The sequence below is a fragment of the Scyliorhinus torazame genome, chromosome 5, assembly GCF_047496885.1.
Source record: "Scyliorhinus torazame isolate Kashiwa2021f chromosome 5, sScyTor2.1, whole genome shotgun sequence".
NCBI lineage: Eukaryota > Metazoa > Chordata > Chondrichthyes > Carcharhiniformes > Scyliorhinidae > Scyliorhinus > Scyliorhinus torazame.
The window spans coordinates 145,965,273-145,985,320 of NC_092711.1; the positions used below are offsets into that span (position 1 = coordinate 145,965,273).

Genomic DNA, 20,048 nt, shown 5'->3' on the forward strand with positions numbered 1-20,048 from the left:
TGACGGCCAGAGCGAGAAGCCAATCGGTGATCTCCCCCTGCCCACGACTGCGCATGTCCAAGGGAGAGGGGAGGATGCGCATGTGTAAAGGGGAGCCCGCCTTCTGACCTTTTACCTGAGGTATTGACCAATGGCAAGAGTTGGAGGACCAGAAGGATGGTCCTCCAGCTAATCAGCTCGGGCTTTGTGTGACTGCTCGATTGAACTTCACAAGGACGCAAACTTCCTCCCGTCTCCAACATCTGTGAGTAAAACATTTTCTTTTCTCCCTCTTTCCATTTCGTTTCTCATTCTCACCTTCAATTGGTCACTTGCAGCAACTGAAGGGAAAGGAAGTGAATCCAGGGAGGGTGCAGACTCTGCAAACCTTGGCCCAGGTCTCTCTCTCTCTCTTAAAGACATTGACATCCTTTGCTCCCTCAGCTTGACACATTTATTTGTCGAGATCTTCTCAGAAGCCCAAATACGACATTCATGAACCCTGCCGCTGCCCAGCTTGTAATATAATTAGGAGCCAATTTAGCTCAGCTGGTTAGTGATGCAGAGCGAGGTCAGACTGGTCCTCCCTCATGATTGTCAGATGGAGGGCAGCACGGTAGTGCAGTGGTTAGCACTGCTGCCTCACGGCACCGAGGTCCCAGGTTTCATCGCGGCTCTGGGTCACTGACCATGTGGAGTTTGCACATTCTCCCCGTGTTTGTGTGGGTTTCACCCCCACAACCCAAAGATATGCAGGGGAGGTGGATTGGCCAAGCTAAATTGTCCCTAAATTAGAAAAAATGAATTGGGTACTCTAAATTTAAAAAATAAATTGATTGTTGGAAGGATGCCCTCCAGCTTTCTCACCAAAACTTTAGATAGCAGTTTCAAGTCAACATTCAAAAGATAGATTGGCTGATAAGAGATGCGCTCCCTCGATCCTTGTCCGCTTCAGAATCAAACAGACATAAGCCTCAGAAAGAGGCAGCATACTTGAGTCAAAGTGATAATACAAACCCACAAATAGTTCCAACAGTAAACCTCAAATCCCCTATAAAACCCACACCCACAGCCATGTGGTCCCAGCGCTTTACCTGGCTGAAGCTCCTCCATGGTCTTTGACATCGCTTCCCTAGAAAGAGTAGCATTAAGAGCCTCATGCTGGCTTTCTGAGGCTTCCGGGAGATTCAAGGAAAATAAATAATGCTCCACACTGCCAATACATCACCAGACTGCTCAGACTTGTATAATCCTGCATAGAATTCCCGAAATTCCTGTTTATTTCCTCCATCTTCGTGACCCTTTTCCCTTTGCCAAGCCGCACAGAGAAATTCGCTCCAAAGTCGGCCTTTGTATTTGCTCGGGTTACTCCCAAACTCGTACAACTTCTGCCTCGCAATCTTTCAACTTTTCTCAACCTGCTGAGTAAATAGGGAGTCTTGCTGCGTTAACCTCCTTCAGCAATAGCTTACTCGGGCCTCCTTATAATTCTCCTCGGCCTTCGCCAAACAAACCTCCAGACAGCGCTGGTTCTCCAACACCTGCACCTCTTATTTGCAGTGTAAGAAGTATTCATCCACCTGCCCCGCCCCCGCCGCCCCCCCCCCCCCGATGAGTGAAAACATCGCCCAGTGTCTTATTAACCCATGTCCACAAAGTCCTCAGTTCGGCACCAGCCCTCCTCTCTTGGCGAAGTCCATCGCATCCTCGGGCTCCTCAAAGTAATGGTGCCGTCCCTCGTGTGTGATCCACAGGTGAGCCGGATACAGCAGCCCAAACTTCACCTGCTTCTTAAACAGAATCTCTTTGACTTGCCTGTAGCCTGCCCTTCTTCTAGTCACCTCCACGCTCAGGTCCTGGTAGATGCGCATGGCACTGTTATTCCAATGGCAGCTCCGCGTACGCTTAGCCCACTGTCGCACCCGCTCCTTGTCCAGGAACCTGTGAAACCGGGCCACCATCGCTCGGGGGAGGGGGGGCGCCTCTCGCGACTGCCTCACCAGCGCCCTGTGCGCCCTGTCCACTTCCACCGGGCGCGGGAAGTCATCATCTCCCAACAGCTTCTGGAACATGCCCGCCACATCGCGGCACCGTCTCCCTCAGCCCCCTCCGGGAGACCAACGATTCTCAAATTCTGCTGATGCGACCTATTTTCCAGGTCCTCTACCTTCTCCAGAAGCCTTTTTTGTTGGTCCTTCAGCCTCTCTATCTCCGCTTCCACCACCATTTTGGTTATCCTCCTGCTCCTCCAGCGCCTTTTCCAACTTCTGGATCGTACGATCCTGGGCATCCAGCCTATGCTCAAGCCCTCGATGTCCTTCTGAATCAGGTCTAAACTGTTCCGCTGCAAAACAGTAAAGCACTCTTGAATGACCTTCAACAGATGCTCCGTCGTTGGCTGGGCTGTCTGCACCGCGGTCCGGACGTCGGCCATATTGTCCTCAGCAGCAGCTTGTACACTGCCCTTGTTTGCCCACTTCTTCAACTGTTTGCGATTCTTTCTGCTTCTTAATTCCATACACCTGTGTCTGGAGTCAGTGCCTGAGTGCCTATGCCTTCCAAACTAGCACTCAAAAGTACAAAAAAGTCAGGGAAAAAGTCCGACTGGATTGAGAGCCACCAAGTGTGCGACTTACTCCTCCTTAGCCGCCACCAGAACTTCCACCTAACCATTTTGGACACTAAGGGCAATTTATCATGGTCAATCCTCCTAACCTGCACATCTTTGCACTGTGGGAGGAAACTGGAGCACCCGTACGAAACCTACGCTGACACGGGGAGAACATGCAGATTTCCACAGACAGTGACCGAAGCCGGAATCGAACCTGGGACCCTGGAGATGTGAAGCAACGGTGCTAACCACTGGGCTACCAGGCTGCCCATCTAGAATGCCTGAAAGACGTGCGTTTGGTGAATTGAACATTCTGAATTCTCCTTCTGTGTACCCTAACGGGCGCCGAATGTGGTGACTAGGGGAGTTTCACAGTAACTTCATTGCAGTGTTTTTTTTTAAATATAGATTACCCAATTCATCTTTTAAAATTAAGGGGCAATTTAGCGTGTTCAATCCACCTACCCTGCACAACTGTGGGTTGTGTGGACAAAACCCAGGCAAACACAGAGAGAATGTGCAAACTCCACACGGACAGTGACCCCGATCCAGAATCTAACCTGGGACCTTGGCGCCGTGAGGCGGCAGAGCTAACCACTGCGTCACCGTACCGCCCCATTGCAGTGTTAATGTAAGCCGACTTGTGACAATAATAAAGATTATTATTTAAAAATTTTAGGGTACCCAATTCATTTTTTTCCCCAATTAAGGGACAATTTTGCATGGCCAATCCACCTAGTTTGCACATCTTTTTGGTTGTGGGGACAAAACCATCACAAACACGGGGAGAATGTGCAAACTCCACACAGTGTCCGAAAGCCGGAATCAAATCTGGGACCTTGGTGCTGTGAGGCCGCAGTGCTAACCCACTGCGCCACTGTGCTGCCCCCGATTATTATTAAGAGGGAGTAGCCTCTCCAACTCTACTTTACCTTTCCATTTCTTTTCTCATTCTGAGGGGACTTTGGTGACTTGCAGCAACTGAAGCGAAAGGAAGTTTGTATGTTGCACACATTTTGAGTTTGGTATTATAGACATATTCCTGTCTGGCAGCCTGCATGGAGATTTTCAGGCCTCTGTCCAGGACAGGAAGCAGTGAGCATGGATCTGTGAATCAGCCTGAAGCAGCACCTTTCGAGATTTGGGAGGATTAGAGAAGATAAATATTACATACTGTAGAGTGAGAATGGAGGGAGAGTGTGTTGGGTGGAAATTTACAGCTTTTGGAGAATGAGAAAGGAAAGAATGTTTTATAGAAACTAGAATTGTCTGTTCTCAACTTGCATCTTACAGGATATTAGATGAAGATTTGCAGAAAAAAACAAACATCACTTCAGGATTTGGAAGAGTCACTTGGTTTATCGGGACCTGAATACGGTACACGTGACAATAAACAAATCCAATCCAATCCGGAGAACCATCACAGCAAGACACCTCTGGGGTTAAGGGTTGCCAGTCAGGCAAAGGAACACAATGGCAGTAAACACAGGAATGAAGAATCACATTGGGCTGGTTCCAGGAGAATTGAGTGACAATTTCTGCAACGTAACCATGGAGTGTGATTATTGATCGTGTTAAAGTAAAAGTAAGAAGTCTCACAACACCACGTTAAAAGTCCAACAGGTTTGTTTCGAATCACTAACTTTCAGAGCACAGCTCCTTCCTCAGGTGAATGAAGAGGTGGGTTCCAGAAACATATAGATAGATAAAGTCAATGATGCAAGACGATACTGTTGAATGAGAGTCTTTGCAGGTAATTAAGTCTTTACAGGTCCAGACAGAGCAACTGGAGAGAGGGATAATCACAGGTTAAAGAGATGTGAATTGTCTCAAGCCAGGAGAGTCGATAGGATTTTGCAACCCAACAATGCAGAATCGCCAAGCAGAAACTTATAGCTAGGTTCCGCACACATGAGTACAGCCTCAACCAAGACCTTGGATTCATGTCGCATTACATTCACCCCCCACCATCTGGCCTGGGCTTGCGAAATCCTACCAACTGTCCTGGCTTGAGACAATTCACACCTCTTTAACCTGCTCCATCTGGACCTGTAAAGTACATTTATTATTATTTCTAGTCTTTTAATATTGTACTGCAACCATGTTATATATTTTCAGTAATCTCTTATCTCAGAGGGTTGTTAATCTCTGGAATTTGTTTCCCCCAGGGTCCAGTGGAGTCTGGGAGTCATTGAATATATTCAAGAATAAGCTAGACAGAATTATTTGTTTTATTATACGTGCCCAGTCTTTTTTTCAATTAAGGGTCCCTCTCCCTTGGACATGTGCAGTTCCAGACCACCCACCCATCTGGGATAAAGCAGTTTCTCCAGCATGGGAGGATTGTGGGAGCTGCGTCCGCCATTACTTGTCCGGAGCAGTCTCCAACCTCCTGAGACTCGGATGAAAAGTGAGGGGGTGGACATTGACACCAACCTGACACAAAGTATATGTTGGTAGTCACTGGATTTGATTGTGACCCCCCCCCCACCCCCCCTCCCTCGCCAAAACATAATTTTTTCATTTAAGGTACCCAATTCATGTTTTTTCCAATTAAGGGCCAATTTAGAATGGCCAATCCACCAACCCTGCACATCTTTGGGCTGTGGGGATGAGACCCACACAGACACGGAGAGACTGTGCAAACTCCAAACGCAGTGTCCTGGGGCCGGGATTGAACCTGGGTCCTTGGCGCCGTGAAGTTAGACAGAATTCTGATTGACGAGGGAGTTGAGGGGCACGGGGAACAGGTAGGAAAATGGACTGAAAGTTAAGATGAGGAGCGAATTCTTCACTCCAGGATGTGGTGAAGCTTTGGAATTCTCTGCTCCAGAGGACTGTGGAGCCTCAAGTCATCAAGTATTTTCCAGATCGAGTTGATAGGTTTCGAGATGTTGAAGTCACTAAGGGAAATGGTGCTGAGCTAGATCGGCCATTGAGCTTATTACAGGGTTGAGCAAATTCAATGGGCCAAATGGTCAACTGCAGTGCCTATTTGTACTGGAAGCTCATTGGCACATTCACACTTGGCTGAGACCATTCAGCTGCTCTCTTTGTGGGAAAGGATTCAATCAGTCATTCACCCTGCAGACACACCAGTGAGTTCACACTGGGGAGAGACCGTTCACCTGCTTTCGGTGTGGGAATGGATTCACTCAATTATCCAGCCTGCAGAGGCACCAGTGGGTTCACACTGGGGAGGCCATTCATCTGCTCTCACTGTGGGAAGGGATTCTGTGAATCATCCACACTGCGGAGGCACCAGCGAGTTCATGCTGGGGAGAAGCCGTTCACCTGCTCTCAGTGTGAGAAGGGATTCTGTGCTTTCTCGAACTTGCTGAGACACCAACATGGTCACAATTGATTACAGGGGTTGGATTCTGTTGTTATTGTTTCTGCTCTCAATTACATCCAGGACTGCATTGTGTTCATTCTGTCAGTTGGTCAATGGGGAGGGTCGGAGGGTTTCTTTCTGCTGGACTGGCCTTCTCATGACTGATGCTCTTGAGCCTTGTGGCAAATTTCATAAGGATCACAGAGTGAAAGGGTGTTTGGAAGGTAGATGACAGATAGTTCCTGTTTCTGTTTGGAACCCCAATGCATGCAGTTCAGATGAAGATAGGCTATGGTGGTTACATGGTTCTGTCTCAGAAGGAAACTGTCAAGCTATGAGGGGCAAGTTGATTGGGAACATACAATAAAATGTGTAATGAAACACAGGCAATCGCATTTAAGGAATTATCACATATTTACATAAAATATAGATTCCTTTAAGAAACAAAAATCCAACAGGAAAAGTGACGCAACCGTGACTATCAAGAAACATTAAAGATTCCATTAGGTCAAAGGAAGAGGCTCATTGATAGATTACAGATTTATTGCTTCACTGATTTATTGGTACCTTGAAGAATCAATGCAGTATAATTCTTAAATTCAGTATACATACAGGCAGAAATTGTTTCAGATAAAAATATGAGAATTGCTGTACAGCAACTTAATATGTGTCAGAATCTAACACAGTTTCAAGAAAAGTTGCATAAAAGCCCTCGTCATGAATAAAACATTGTTCTACGAATACATCTAGCAATGAAAACGTATCGCAGCCTCAGCAACAGAAACATTTACAAAATGTAGCAAAGCCTTAGCAACAAGCAAGGTTAATGCAGAACGCCTTATCTTCAGAGGATTGGTACACGTGGCGGGAGCATGTAGACATTTAATTAACTTGATAGACATTAATGAATCTTCAGTAAAGACCAATGCCTGGATAACAAATCATGCTCCAAGTGACAGAGTTTTCTGATTAAATCAGGAAGCCTCAGCTGAGAATTTGAAACCAATAAGGGGTTAGACCATTGATAAGAATTTCTTTAAGAATAGTTTCATGACTAAAGTTTGTTCTATATTCATGCTTTAAGAAATTCTGAACCATCTATTGATTTCCTAATATTTTCTTATTTCATAGAATTAACAGTGCAGAAGGAGTCCATTCGGCCCATCGAGTCTGCACCGGCTCTTGGAAAGAGCACCCTACCCAAGGTCAACACCTTCACCCTATCCCCATAATCCAGTAACCCCACCCAACACTAAGGGCAATTTTGGACACTAAGGGCAATTTATCCTGGCCAATCCACCTAACCTGCACATCTTTGGACTGTGGGAGGAAACCGGAGCATCCGAAGGAAACCCACGCAGACACGGGGAGGATGTGCAGACTCCGCACAGACAGTGGCCCAAGCCGGAATTGAACCTGGGACCCTGGAGCGGCGAAGCAATTGTGCTATCCACAATGCTACCGTGTTTCCCCAATGTTTTTGTTTAACTCTCTTTGTTATGTTTTGACGTATTATTTGATCTGAATTTTGAATTATTTTTATGTAAGAGAATTGAGGTGGATAATTAGCAATAAAGTTGTATTTTTGGACACCTCCAATCAACCAGATCTTGGGCTCATTTTTGAAGATAAAATAAGAGATCTTATCACTCATATAGTTGCCAAAATAAGTGTAACCCTGAGGATTGGAAACTTGTTTTAGTATTTACAAAGGAGGATCAAGAAACTCATAAAGAGAAAATAGAAGACGAGAGCAAACTGGCTAGAAACATAAAAAAACGATTGGAAAAGTTCCTATAAAATGTGAAAAGGAAAAGATTCGCAAAGACCAATGTGGGTCCATTCCAGGCAGAGACAGAAGGGTTTATGATGGGGAATAAGGAAATTTCAGCGAAACTAAACAATGTGTGTCTGTCTTCACAGAGGAAGATACAGAAATTGTCCTAAAACACTAGAGAACCAAGGGACCAGTGAGCACGAGGAACTGAAAGAGATTAGTATTAGTGAGAAAGTAATACTGGAGAAATTAATGTGGTTGAAAGTTAATAAATCCCCAAAAGCTGATGCTCTCCATCCCAGAGTGTTGAAAGAGGCGGCTGGAGAGATAGTGGGTACATTGGTGATCATCTTTCAAAATTCTATAGATTCTGGAATGGTTCCTGCAGATTGGAAGGTAGTAAATGTAACCACACTATTTAAGGAGTGAGAGAGAAAACGGGGAACCACAGACCCATTAGCTTGACATCAGTTGGAGGTAAAATGCTACAATCTATTATATAGGATGTGATAACATCCAAATTAGGAGCTGGAGTAGGCCACTCGGCCCCTCGAGCCTGCTCCACCATTTAATAAGTTGATCTGATTGTAACCTCAATTCCACATTCCCCCCGATAACCATTCACCCCCTTGCTTATCAAGAATCTATTCAACTCATTCTTCAAAATATTCAAAGACTCTGCTTCCACTGCCCTTTGAGGAAGAGAGTTCCAAAGACTCCCAACTCTGAGAGAAAAAAGTTCTCCTCTGCCTTAAATAGGCAAGTTGTTACTTTTAAAGTGACTCCAATTTCTAGATTCTCCCACAAGAGGAAACATCCTTTCCACATCCACCCTGTCAAGGCCCCTCAGGATCTGATACGGTTCAATCAAGTCACCTAAACTCCATCGGACACAAGCCCAGCCCGTCCAATCATTCCTCATAAGACCAGCCTCCAATTCCAGGTACGAGTCCAGTAAACCTTCTCTGAACTGCTTCCAACACATTTACATCCTTCCTTAAATGAGAGCAAGACTATACACAGTGCTCCAGATGTGGACTCATCAATGTCCTGTATAACTGAAGCACAACCTCCCTACTTTTGTATTCAATTCCCTTTTTGTGATTCATGCTCTTGGACACCCAGATACCTCGGAGTCTCAGAGCTCTACAATCTCTCACTATTCAGATCAGAAACTGTTTTATTCTTCTGGCAACATGGACAATTTCTCATTTTCTCACATTATTCTCCATTTGGCAGATCTTTTCCCACTCACATAACCTACCTCTATCCTTTGTAGTCTCCTTATGTCCTCTTCACAGTTTACTTTCCTACCGATCTTTATACCATTGGAGCATCAGAGCAGGAGTTGGCCATTCAGCCCATCGATCCTGCGCCGCCATTCAATGCGATCATGGCTGATCATCCATTTCATGGTAGCACACTGGTTAGCACAGTTGCTTCACAGCTCCCGGGTCCCAGGTCCGATTCCCGGCTTGGGTTACTATCTGTGCGGAGTTTGCACTTTCTCCAGGTGTCTGAGTGGGTTTCCTCCCACAGTCCAAAGATGTGCAGGTTAGGTGAATTGGCCATGCTAAAATGCCCTTAATGTCCAAAAAGGTTGGGTGGGGTTACTGGGTTACGGCGATAGGGTGGGGGTGTGGACTTTGGTCGGGTGCTCTTTCCAAGGGCCGGTGCAGACTCAATGGGCCAAATGGCCTCCTTCTGCCCTGTAAATACTATGATCCTATGATTCAATGTCTTTTTCCCCACACTATCTCCATATCCATATGGGTTATTGATATTTAGAAATCTGTCAGTTGCGTGGCACGGTTGCCCAGTGGTTAGCACTGTTGCCTCACGGCACCAAGAACCTGCGTTCGATCCTGGCCCTGGGTCACTGTCCATGTGGAGTTTGCACATTCTCCTAGTGCCTTGTGGGTCTCAGATCCACAACCGAACTTGATGTGCAGCATTGGTGAATTGGCCACGCTCCACTGCCCCTTAATTAGAAGAAAATAATTTATTAAACAAAAAAAAAAGAAATCTGTCAGTCTCTGCTTGAAACACACTCAGTGACTGAGCTTCCACAGCCCTCTGGGGTAGAGAATTCCAAAGATTCACAACCCGAGGAGTAAAGAAATGTCTCCTCAGAGACCCGTCCTAAGTGGCTTCTCCCTTAGTTTGAAATTGTGTCCCCTGGTTCCAGACTCTCCAACCAGGGGAAACCTCTCACCTGCACCCACCCTGTCTATTCCTTTGTGGATTTTGTAAGTTTCAATGAAATCCCCTCTCATTCCTTGGAACTCTAGAGAAAAGAGGCCTAGTTTCCCCAATCTGCTTTCATAGGACAGTCCTGCCATACCCGGGACAAGTCTGGTCAAACTTTGTTGCTGTTCCTCTGTGGCAATACCTTTCCTAAGTAAAACTGCACACATTACTCCAGCTGTGGTCTAAGCATTTCATAATGATCGATGTCATTGAGGCACGTTGCCTGGTTCTTCTTTGGCACCGGTATGATGGTGGTCTTCTTGAAGCAGGTGGGAACCTCAGAACGGAGGAGGGAAAGGTTGAGGATGTCCGCACATGATCTGGGTGCATGGCAGGGACTCCCGTCAGGACCTGTCGCTTTCCGAGGCTTCACTTTCAAGAAGGCCAATCTGACTTTGGAGGCTGTGACGGTGGGCATGGGCGTGTCCAAGGCTGCTGGGGCAGATGACAAAGGTTTGTTGGTTTCCTGCTCGAAATAAGCATAGAATGCATTGCGTTTGTTGGGAAGGGGAAGCACTGTTGCTAAAGATTCTACTCGGCTTTGCTTTTTAGCGCATTATGTTGTTTACGCCTTGCCACAATCGATGAGAGTCCATGATTCTCGCTTAGTCTGGACAACTCTTCTGTTGTCTCTTGGTATCCCTGTTGGCTTTGCAGAGGTTGTACCTAGATTTTTTTGTACAGGTCAGGGTTGCCTGACTTGAACGCCTCAGACCAGTCACTCTCCCGATTAAGCCATGGTTTCTGGTTGGGTAACGTACGTACTACCTTCTTTGACACACAATCTTCTACACACTTGCTGATGAAGCCTGTGATGGTGCTGGCATACTCGTTTCGGCTAACTGCCGAGTTCTTGAATATGGACCAGTCACGTAGGAGCTCTTTTGCCTCAGACCAGCATTTGCACAACCTTCTTAACCGGATTTTCCCGTTCAAGTTTCTGCTTGTACGCCGAGAGAAGGAGCGCCATCTTGTGGTCCGATTTTCCGAAGTGCGGTCAGGGGATGGATCATCAGGCGCCCTTGATGTTTGTGTGGCAATGGTCAAGGATGTTGGGGCCCCTGTCGGGACAGGAGATGTGTTGGTGGAATTTTGGCAGTACACTCTTGAGGTTGGCCTGGTTGATGTCCCCAGCCACGATGAACAAGGCCTCCGGGTATTCTGTTTCATTGTTATTTATAGCGGTTACAATTCATCAAGCGCCTTCTTCACTTCCGCCTGGGGTGGGATGTAGACCGCCGTGATGATGGCAGAAGTGAACTCCATGGAAGGCCGTATGGATGGCACTTCACAGTCAGGTATTCCAGGTCCAGGGATCAGTAGTTCCCCAGGGTCGCCACATCCGAGCACCAGGTGTTGACGAGGAGACAAATCCCTCCACCCACTCCAGGTTCAGTCCTGGATGTGATTAACAGCAGGAATAACAGCAGAATCTAACCCATCATCACTTGTGAACCCTTTGGTGTCTCAGCGTGTTGGACGACTGAGTGAATCCCTCCCCAGTGAGAGCAGGTGAATGGCTTCTTTCCAGTGTGAACTCGCTGATGTCTCCGCAATGTGGATGATGTTTGAAACCTCTTTGTCGCAGTGAGAGGAGCTGAGCGGTCTCTCCTCAGTGTGAATGCACTGGTGTTCCATCAGTACCCAAGAGCTTTGAAACCCACTCCCACAGTCGGAGCATTTAAAAGGGTCTCTCATTGGTGTGAGTGACGTTGTGGCTCAGCAAGTGATGACCGAGTGAATCTTTTCCCAGTCGGCGAGGTGAACGGGCTCTCCCCAGTGTGACCTCGCTGGTGTCTCCGCAAGTTGGATGAGGTACTAAAGCTCTTTGTGCAATGAGAGCAGCTGAACGGTCTCTCCTCAGAGTGAAAGCGCTGGTGGGACATCAGTAGCTGAGAGCTTTTGAAACCCCTCTTGCAGTCAGAGCATTTAAAGGGCCTGCTCTTGGTGTGATTGACATTGTGTTTCAGCAGGTGGGATGAATGAGCAAATCCCTTATCACACACAGTGCAGATGAACGGCTTCTCCCCGGTGTGAACTCTCTGGTGACTCTGCAGGTCGGACAACTGAAAGAATCCCTTCCCACAGTCAGAGCAGGTGAATGGCATCTTCCCGGTGTGAACTCGTTCGTGCCTCCGCAGGTGGCCAATGTCAGTGAATCTCTTTTCACACTGAGAGCAGGTGAAAGGCCTCTCTCCAGTGTGAACTCGTTCGTGTTTCCGCAGGTTGCCAATATCATTGAATCTCTTTTCACACTGAGAGCAGGTGAAAGGCCTCTCTCCAGTGTGAACTCGTTCGTGTCTCCGCAGGTGGCCAATGTTAGTGAATCCCTTTTCACACTGAGAGCAGGTGAATGGCCTCTCCCCAGTGTGAACTCGTTCGTGTTGCCGCAGGCTGCCAATGACATTGAATCTCTTTTCACACTGAGAGCAGGTGAAAGGCCTCTCTCCAGTGTGAACTCGTTCGTGTTTCCGCAGGTTGCCAATATAATTGAATCTCTTTTCACACTGAGGGCAGGTGAAAGGCCTCTCCCCAGTGTGAACTCGTTCGTGTTGCCGCAGGTTGCCAATGTGAGTGAATCCCTTTTCACACTGAGGGCAGGTGAAAGGCCTCTCTCCAGTGTGAACTCGTTCGTGTGTCCGCAGGCTGCTAATGTCAGTGAATCCCTTTTCACACTGAGGGCAGGTGAAAGGCCTCTCTCCAGTGTGAACTCGTTCGTGTTTCCGCAGGTTGCCCATTACAGTGAATCCCTTTTCACACTGAGAGCAGGTGAAAGGCCTCTCTCCAGTGTGACTGCGTTGATGACTTTCCAGCTCGCACGGGGCTCTGAATCCCTTCCCACAATCCTCACATTTCCATGGTTTCTCCATGGTCCGGGTGATCTTGCGTCTCACCACGTTGGATGATCAGTTGAAGACTCGGCCACACACAGAACACATGTACAGTCTCTCCCTTCTGTGAATGGTGTAGTATTTGTTCAGGCTGTGTCACTGGTTAAAGTTCTTTCCACAGTCAGTGCTCTGTAACAGTCTCACACGGGTGTGTGTGTGTGTCTCAGTGCTTTTCCAGACACACTGATGTTTAAAATCTCTTGAAGCAGACAGAATAGACAAACATTTCTCCTACTAGATTCAAAGGCCGATGATCCCAAGAATTGAGTGACTCAGTCAGTTCTTGACGTGATATTTAGTTTGAGAGCTCGGCCTCAAACTCCTCTTGTTCGAACTTCCTGCAAACAGATTTTACAACAGTAATCATTGTTAGTACAGGATAGAAACTCAGAACAGACAATTCTAGTTTCTATCGAACATTCTTTCCTCTCTCTTTCCCTGAAATGCTCTAAATCTCAATCCCACACACTCTCCCTCCATTCTCACTCTGCTGTAGCTAATATTCCCCCTCCCAATTCTCCTGAAGGTGCCGATTCAGGCTGATTGACAAATCCAAGCTCACTGCTTCCTACCCTGGACAGAGAGACCTATATTCACTTACTTTCCCTCCCAATTTTCCTGAAGGTGCTGATCAACAAATCTAAACTCACTAAAACCTGTACAAGAGTAGAGAATCTCCATATAAATACATTTACTGATTAGAGATAGGGAAATTCTGAGGAAGAACTTTATTTAGTCATGGAGTGGTCATGACAGGGAACTCACTGCCCACAAGCGTTGTGGAAGTCGAGATGATCAATAATTCAAAATAATATATGAAGAAAATAAGCTTTCAGGGGAACAGGGATATCGAGGGGGAATGGCACTGACTGGATTGCTGTACAGAGAGTCGGCATTGACTTGAGTTCCCAAATGGATTCCATAAGTGCTGCAATGACTGTATCACTGGAAATATATAATGTAGGTAGAACTAATAATACATGTATTTCATTACAGAACCATCAATAATATATCTAATACATTCTATATAACACTAGATATATCTCTGTGCAATATAACATTTTTTTAAATTCATTTACGGGATGTGGGAGTTGCTGGTTCAGCCAGCATTTATTGCCCATCCCTAGTTGCCCTTCAGAAGGTGGTGATGAGTTGCCTTCTTGAACCGCTGCAGTCCTTAAGTTGTAGGTACACACCCTGTGCTGTCAGGGAAGGAGTTACAGGATGTCGCCCCAGCAACAATGAAGGAAGGGCGATATATTTCCAAGTCTGTCTGGTGAGTGACTTGGAGGAGAACCTCCAGGTAGTGGGGTTCTCAACTATCTGCTGCTCTTGGCCTTCTAGATAGTAGTGGTTGTGGGTTTGGAAGGTGCTGTCGGAGGAACCTTGGTGAGTTACTGCAGTGTATCTTGTAGATGGTATACACGGCTGCCACTGTTCGTCGGTGGTGGAGTGTTTGAATATTCATGGAATGTGGAGCAGTCAAGCGGGCTGCTTTGTTCTGGATGGTGTAGAGCAGCATGTTGGAGCTGCACTCAACCAGGCAAGTAGTGATTATTCTGTTACATGCCTGACTTGTGCCTTGTAGATGGTGGAGAGGCTTTGGGGGTCAGGAGGTGTGTTAGCCGCTGTAGCCTTTGGCCTGCCCTGGTGGCCACCATATTAATATGGCTAGTCCAGTTCAGTTTCTGATCAATGATAACCCTCAGGATGTTGGTTGTGGAGGATTCACCAATGCTAATGTCAAGGGGCAGTGGTTAGATCCTCCTTGGTAGGAGATGGTCGTTGCCTGGCACTTGTGTAGCACAAATGTGATTTGCCACTTATCAGCCAACATCTGGATACTGTGCAGGACATGCTGCATTTGGACATGGACTGCTTCATTATCTGGAGTCATGAATGGTGCTAAAGATTGTGCAGTCATCCACAAACATCCCCACTTCTGGCCTTATGATGAAAGGTAGGTCATTGATGAAGCAGCTAAAGATGGTTGGGCCTAGGAGTGTGCCCTGAGGAACTCCTGCAGCTGAGATGATTGACCTCCAACCACTACAACCATCTTTTTTTGTGCCAGGTATGACTCCAACCAGCGGAGAGTTTCCCCCGATTCCCACTGACTCCAGTTTAGCTGGGGCTCCTTGATGCCATAGTCGGTCAAATGCTGCCCTGATACCAAGGGCAGTCACTCTCACCTCTGGCATTCACCTCTTTTGTCCATGATTGAACCAAGGCTGGAATGAGGACAGGAGCTGAGTGACCCTGGTGGAACCCAAACTGAGCGTCCGTGAGCAGGTTTTGCTGAGTAAGTACCACTTGATAGCGCTGTTAATGACCCCTTCCATCACTTTGCTGATGGTGGAGAGTATTCCGACAGGAAAGTAATTGGTTTGGTTTGTCCTGTTTACTGTTCCCTTTAATGTCAGCCATCTCCTGGGGAAACCAGCCCTTTAAATGTGAACATTAGGAAAGAGACCATCATTTTAGCCAGACAAATAAATGTGTCAAGCTGAGGGAGCAAAGGATGTCAATGTCTTTCAGAGAGAGAGACCTGGGCCAAGCTTTTCAGAGTCTGCACCCTCCCTGGATTGACTTCCTTTCCCTTCAGTTGCTGCAAGTGACCAATTGAAGGTGAGAATGAGACAAGAAATGGACAGGGGGAGAAAAGAAAGTGTTTTACTCACAGATGTTGGAGACAGGAGGACATTTCAGTCTGTGTGAAGCCCAATCTCCTTTCACATAAAGCCCGCGCTGATTGGAGGACCAGCGTCCTTCCGGTCCTAACTCTATCCATTAGCCAACACCTCACAGGAAGGTCAGGGGCTGGGCTTTCCTCCACACATGCGCAGCTTCCCCTCACCCTTGGACATGCGCAGTACCTGATCACCCGCCCGTGCGGCGGATAGAGCGGGTTCCCCAGCGCGGGGGATTGTGGGAGCTAAGGCCGACACTGTCCAAACTCCTGGGGTGAAAAGTGGAGGAGGCTTGGGCGGTTGTGTGCGAGCTTGGTGTCCGCCCCCGGGCCGATTCGAAAGGCAGGCCGCCTCTGGGAGCTTCCTGGATGGGGTGAAACAGCAACTCGGCGCCCATTGCTCCTGGTCCCTGAGGGAAGGGGAGAAGACCGGTTTCGGAGTACTGAGACCAGTCGTGTTTCAAGTCAGCGGTTGAGCTGCGGAGACGCTGCTTCGGACTGCGAGGTTTACTGTCGGCGGTTTTGAGTTCGCCCAATGGAGGACGAAGGAATGGAGGAAGGATGGCAGCTGGATAGGCTGCTGGAAGCGGCGGGTCGGAACCGGGAGTGGATACCCGATGGGCGGCCCGCGGCCTGCAGCCTGGGGTGGGTTGCTGCCGTTCCTGGGGTCTCCGGGGGTTCGGCCCCCCTGGACGCCCTGTGGGCGGTTGGGACTGACTCTGGGACTTTCTTCCCCGTTGTCGACTGTTGCCAACATTGGAGTGACTCTGGCTGCTGCCATTGGAGGACTTTGAGGACATGTTGTTCCTCGTGAAATTTCGGCAAGAGCGCCGGTGCTGTGTTATGGAACTTGCAAAATTAATGGACTTTTTCTGCAGACTTTTTCTATGTATAATGAGGGATTTGCTTTCTTGTTTTCCTTGCTTTTGTTTTATTTAGTAGCCTATAACATTTAACACATTTCGGTCCTCCGGAATGGTATTTAGTAATTGTGGTGGAACGCTGGTTAGTGCAGAACTGCTCTCCCTCCGAATGGTCCTGTGCCCTCGGGCGGGTCCAGGAGAGGGGAACCCTCTCTCCTCCGCCGCGCCCGGGTCTGGCTCTCCGGGGGGTCTGTGCTCTCAGCCAAGGGGGGGCCTTTCCCCCGGGGTGTCGGCGGCAGGGCGGGGCGAACGGGGGTGGGTGAGCAGGGATTAGTGTTCGGTGATGGATTCTACCCCGTTAAACCATTTCTGGGGTAAATTAAGGCCTGGTGCCTGGTGATTGGGTTTTGATATGATACTGTTAAAAAGAATTGAGGCCCTGTGGGTCATATTTGTAACTGGAGCGGCCGTATTGTATCGGGGCCTTGTGCCTCGCGACTGCTTGTCTTTTGTGTTTAGAGTCGTTACCTTGAAACGTGCCTGTGTCGTGTGTTGTACTTTTGGGTTTTATTTCTCTTTTCTTTACTTTATTTTGGAGTGGTCGTATGGTTTCGGGGCCTTGTGCCTCGCGACTGCTTGTGTATGTGTTTGGAGGTTGATGCCTCGATGTAATTGTGCTTTGTGTCTCCTTGTTTCTTTTTACTTTTAAAACAGTCGTTTGGTTTCATGGCCTTGTGCCTTACGACTGTTCGAGTTATGAACCTGTTTGATTGTTACCTGAACTACACGTAGGGCCTGTGCCTTGCGGCTGGTTGTGATAAATGACTGGTTAATTGGTATTTGGAAATGTATCTCGGCCCTGCGCTTTGCAGCTGTTTGTGTTCAATGACTGTTACAACGTTGTCGTGAAATGTAATTGGGCCTGGCGCCTCGCAGCTGTTTTGTGGTCAGTGATCGTTTAATCGTTAATGTGAAGTGTAATTGGGCCTTGTGCCTTGCAGCTGTTTCGTGTTCAGTGACTGTTGAATCGTTAATGTGAAGTGTAATTGGGCCTTGTGCCCTGTAAATGAGTCTGTGTTGAAAATTGTGACGACATTAAAAGAGGTACTCACAGATGTTGGAGACACAGGAGGATGTTTCAGTCTGTGTGAAGCCCAATCTCCTTTCACATAAAGCCCGCGCTGATTGGAGGACCAGCGTCCTTCCGGTCCTAACTATATCCATTAGCCAACACCTCACAGGAAGGTCAGGGCTGGGCTTTCCTCCACACATGTGCAGCTTCCCCTCACCCTTGGACATGCGCAGTACCTGATCACCCGCCCGTGCGGCGGATAGAGCGGGTTCCCCAGCGTGGGGGATTGTGGGAGCTACGCCGACACTGTCCAAACTCCTGGGGTGAAAAGTGGAGGAGGCTTGGGCGGTTGTGTGCGAGCTTGGTGTCCGCCCCCGGGCCGATTCGAAAGGCAGGCCGCCTCTGGGAGCTTCCTGGATGGGGTGAAACAGCAACTCGGCGCCCATTGCTCCTGGTCCCCGAGGGAAGGGGAGAAGACCGGTTTCGGAGTACTGCGACCACTCGTGTTTCAAGTCAGCGTTTGAGCTGCGGAGACGCTGCTTCGGACTGCGAGGTTTGCTGTCGGCGGGTTTGAGTTCGCCCAATGGAGGACGAAGGAATGGAGGAAGGATGGCAGCTGGATAGGCTGCTGGAAGCGGCGGGTCGGAACCGGGAGTGGATACCCGATGGGCGGCCCGCGGCCTGCAGCCCGGGGTGGGTTGCTGCCGTTCCTGGGGTCTCCGGGGGTTCGGCCCCCCTGGACGCCCTGTGGGCGGTTGGGACTGACTCTGGGACTTTCTTCCCTGTTGTCGACTGTTGCCAACATTGGAGCGACTCTGGCCGCTGCCATTGGAGGACTTTGAGGACATGTTGTTCCTTGTGAAATTTTGGCTGGAGCGCTGGGGTCATGATGTGGAACGTGCAAAATTAATGGACTTTTTTTTTTTATGGACTTTTCTATGAGTACTAAGGGATTTTGTTTTCATGTTTTCTTTGCTTTCGTTTTCTTTAGCAGCCTATGACATTCAACTCATTTCGGGTTTCCCTGAAATGGTAATTAGTAATTGTGGTGGAACGCTAGTTGGTGCGAAACTGCTCTCCCTCCGAATGGTCCCGAGCCTTTGGGCGGGGTCCAGGAGGGGGGAACCCTCTCTCCTCTGCCGCGCCCGGGTCTGGCTCTCCGGTGGTCTGTGCTCTTAGCGAGGAGGGGCCTTTCCCCCAGGGTGTCGGCTGCAGGGCGGGGTGAACGGGGGTGGGTGAGCGGGGATTAGTGTTCGGTGATTGATTCTATCCTGTTAAATCTTTTCTGGGGTGAATTGAGGCCTGGTGCCTGATGATTGGGTTTGATATGACACTGTTAAAATGTATCGAGGCCCTGTGGGTCATATTTGTTTCCGAAGCGGCCGTATTGTATCAGGGCCTTGTGCCTCGCAACTGCTTGTCTTGTGTGTTTAGAGGCTGTTACCTCGAAATGTACTCGTGTCTTGTGGTTTTTTTGTTCCTTTTTTCTTTGGAATGGTCGTTGGGTTTCGAGGCCTTGTGCCTCACGACTGTTCGTGTTATGTGACTGTTCGATTGATACTTGAACTATGTGTAGGGCCTGTACCTTGTGGCTGGTTGTGATAAGTGACTGGTTAATTGGTATCTGGAAACGTATTTCGGCCCTGTGCCTTGCAGCTATTTGTGTTCAATGACTGTTACAACGTTATTGTGAAATGTAATTGGGCCTTGTGCCTTGCAGCTGTTTTGTGTTAAGTGACTGTTTAATCGTCAATTTGAAGTGTAATGAGGCCTGGAGCCTTGTAAATTGGTTTCTGTAATAATTGTGACGACAATAAAAGAGTTACTCACAGATGTTGGAGACAGGAGGAAGGTTCAGTCTGTGACGTCCAAGCTCCATTCACACAAAGCCCGCGCGGATTGCCTTGGAGGACCAGAGTCCTTCCGGTCATCCAACCCTTCCCATTGGTCAACGCCTCAGCAGGAAGGTCAAGGGTGAGCTTTCCCTCGCACATGCGCAATCTCTGCTCTCCCTCGGACATTCTCAGTCCCGGGGTGGGGAGAGGGGAATCACCGAGAGATTTCTTGTTCTGGCCGCAGCCGGTTGCCTGGAAACCTTGTCTCGAGGAGGGGGAACAATGAGTGAGGCGGAGGAAAGTTGTTGACCAATGGGAAGAGTTGGTGAACTGGAAGGACTCTTCCACCATCCACTTAGTTTCCCGTTTTCTGAATGCGGAAGCTGGACAATGAGCAAAACTGGGGCCTCACACAGACTGAAAACTTGTTTTTGTCTCCAACATCTGTGAGTAAAACACTTTCTTTTCTCCCCCTTTCCATTTATTTTCTCATTCTGACCTTCAATTGGTCACTTGCAGCAACTGAAGGGAAAGGAAGTGAATCCAGGGAGGGTGCAGACTCTGCAAAGCTTGGCCCAGGTCTCTCTCTCTCTCTCTCTCTCTCTCTCAAAGACATTGATATCCTTTGCTCCCTCAGCTTCACACATTTATTTGTCTGGCTAAAAGGATGGTCTCTTTCCTAATATTCACAATAAAGGGCTAGTTTCTCCAGGTGATTGCTGACATTTAAGGGGACAGTAAGTTAAT

General features: G+C 48.1%; 1 protein-coding gene and 1 long non-coding RNA gene across 2 annotated transcripts; one reads left to right on the forward strand and one right to left on the reverse strand.

Moving 5' to 3' along the window:
- The first annotated feature begins 108 nt into the window (after positions 1 to 108).
- Positions 109 to 7,523, forward strand: LOC140421969 (uncharacterized). Its single transcript, XR_011947183.1, has 3 exons — positions 109 to 244; positions 3,884 to 4,213; positions 7,056 to 7,523. It is a non-coding gene; the product is annotated as an uncharacterized lncRNA (long non-coding RNA).
- Positions 6,450 to 19,455, reverse strand: LOC140421918 (uncharacterized). Its single transcript, XM_072506887.1, has 2 exons — positions 19,297 to 19,455; positions 6,450 to 13,180 (listed from the first exon to the last, which is right to left on the reverse strand). The coding sequence occupies exon 2, from the start codon at positions 12,819 to 12,821 to the stop codon at positions 11,646 to 11,648; it is 1,176 nt and encodes a 391-aa protein (XP_072362988.1). The 5' UTR covers positions 12,822 to 13,180; positions 19,297 to 19,455; the 3' UTR covers positions 6,450 to 11,645.
- Between the last annotated feature and the right edge of the window lie 593 nt (positions 19,456 to 20,048).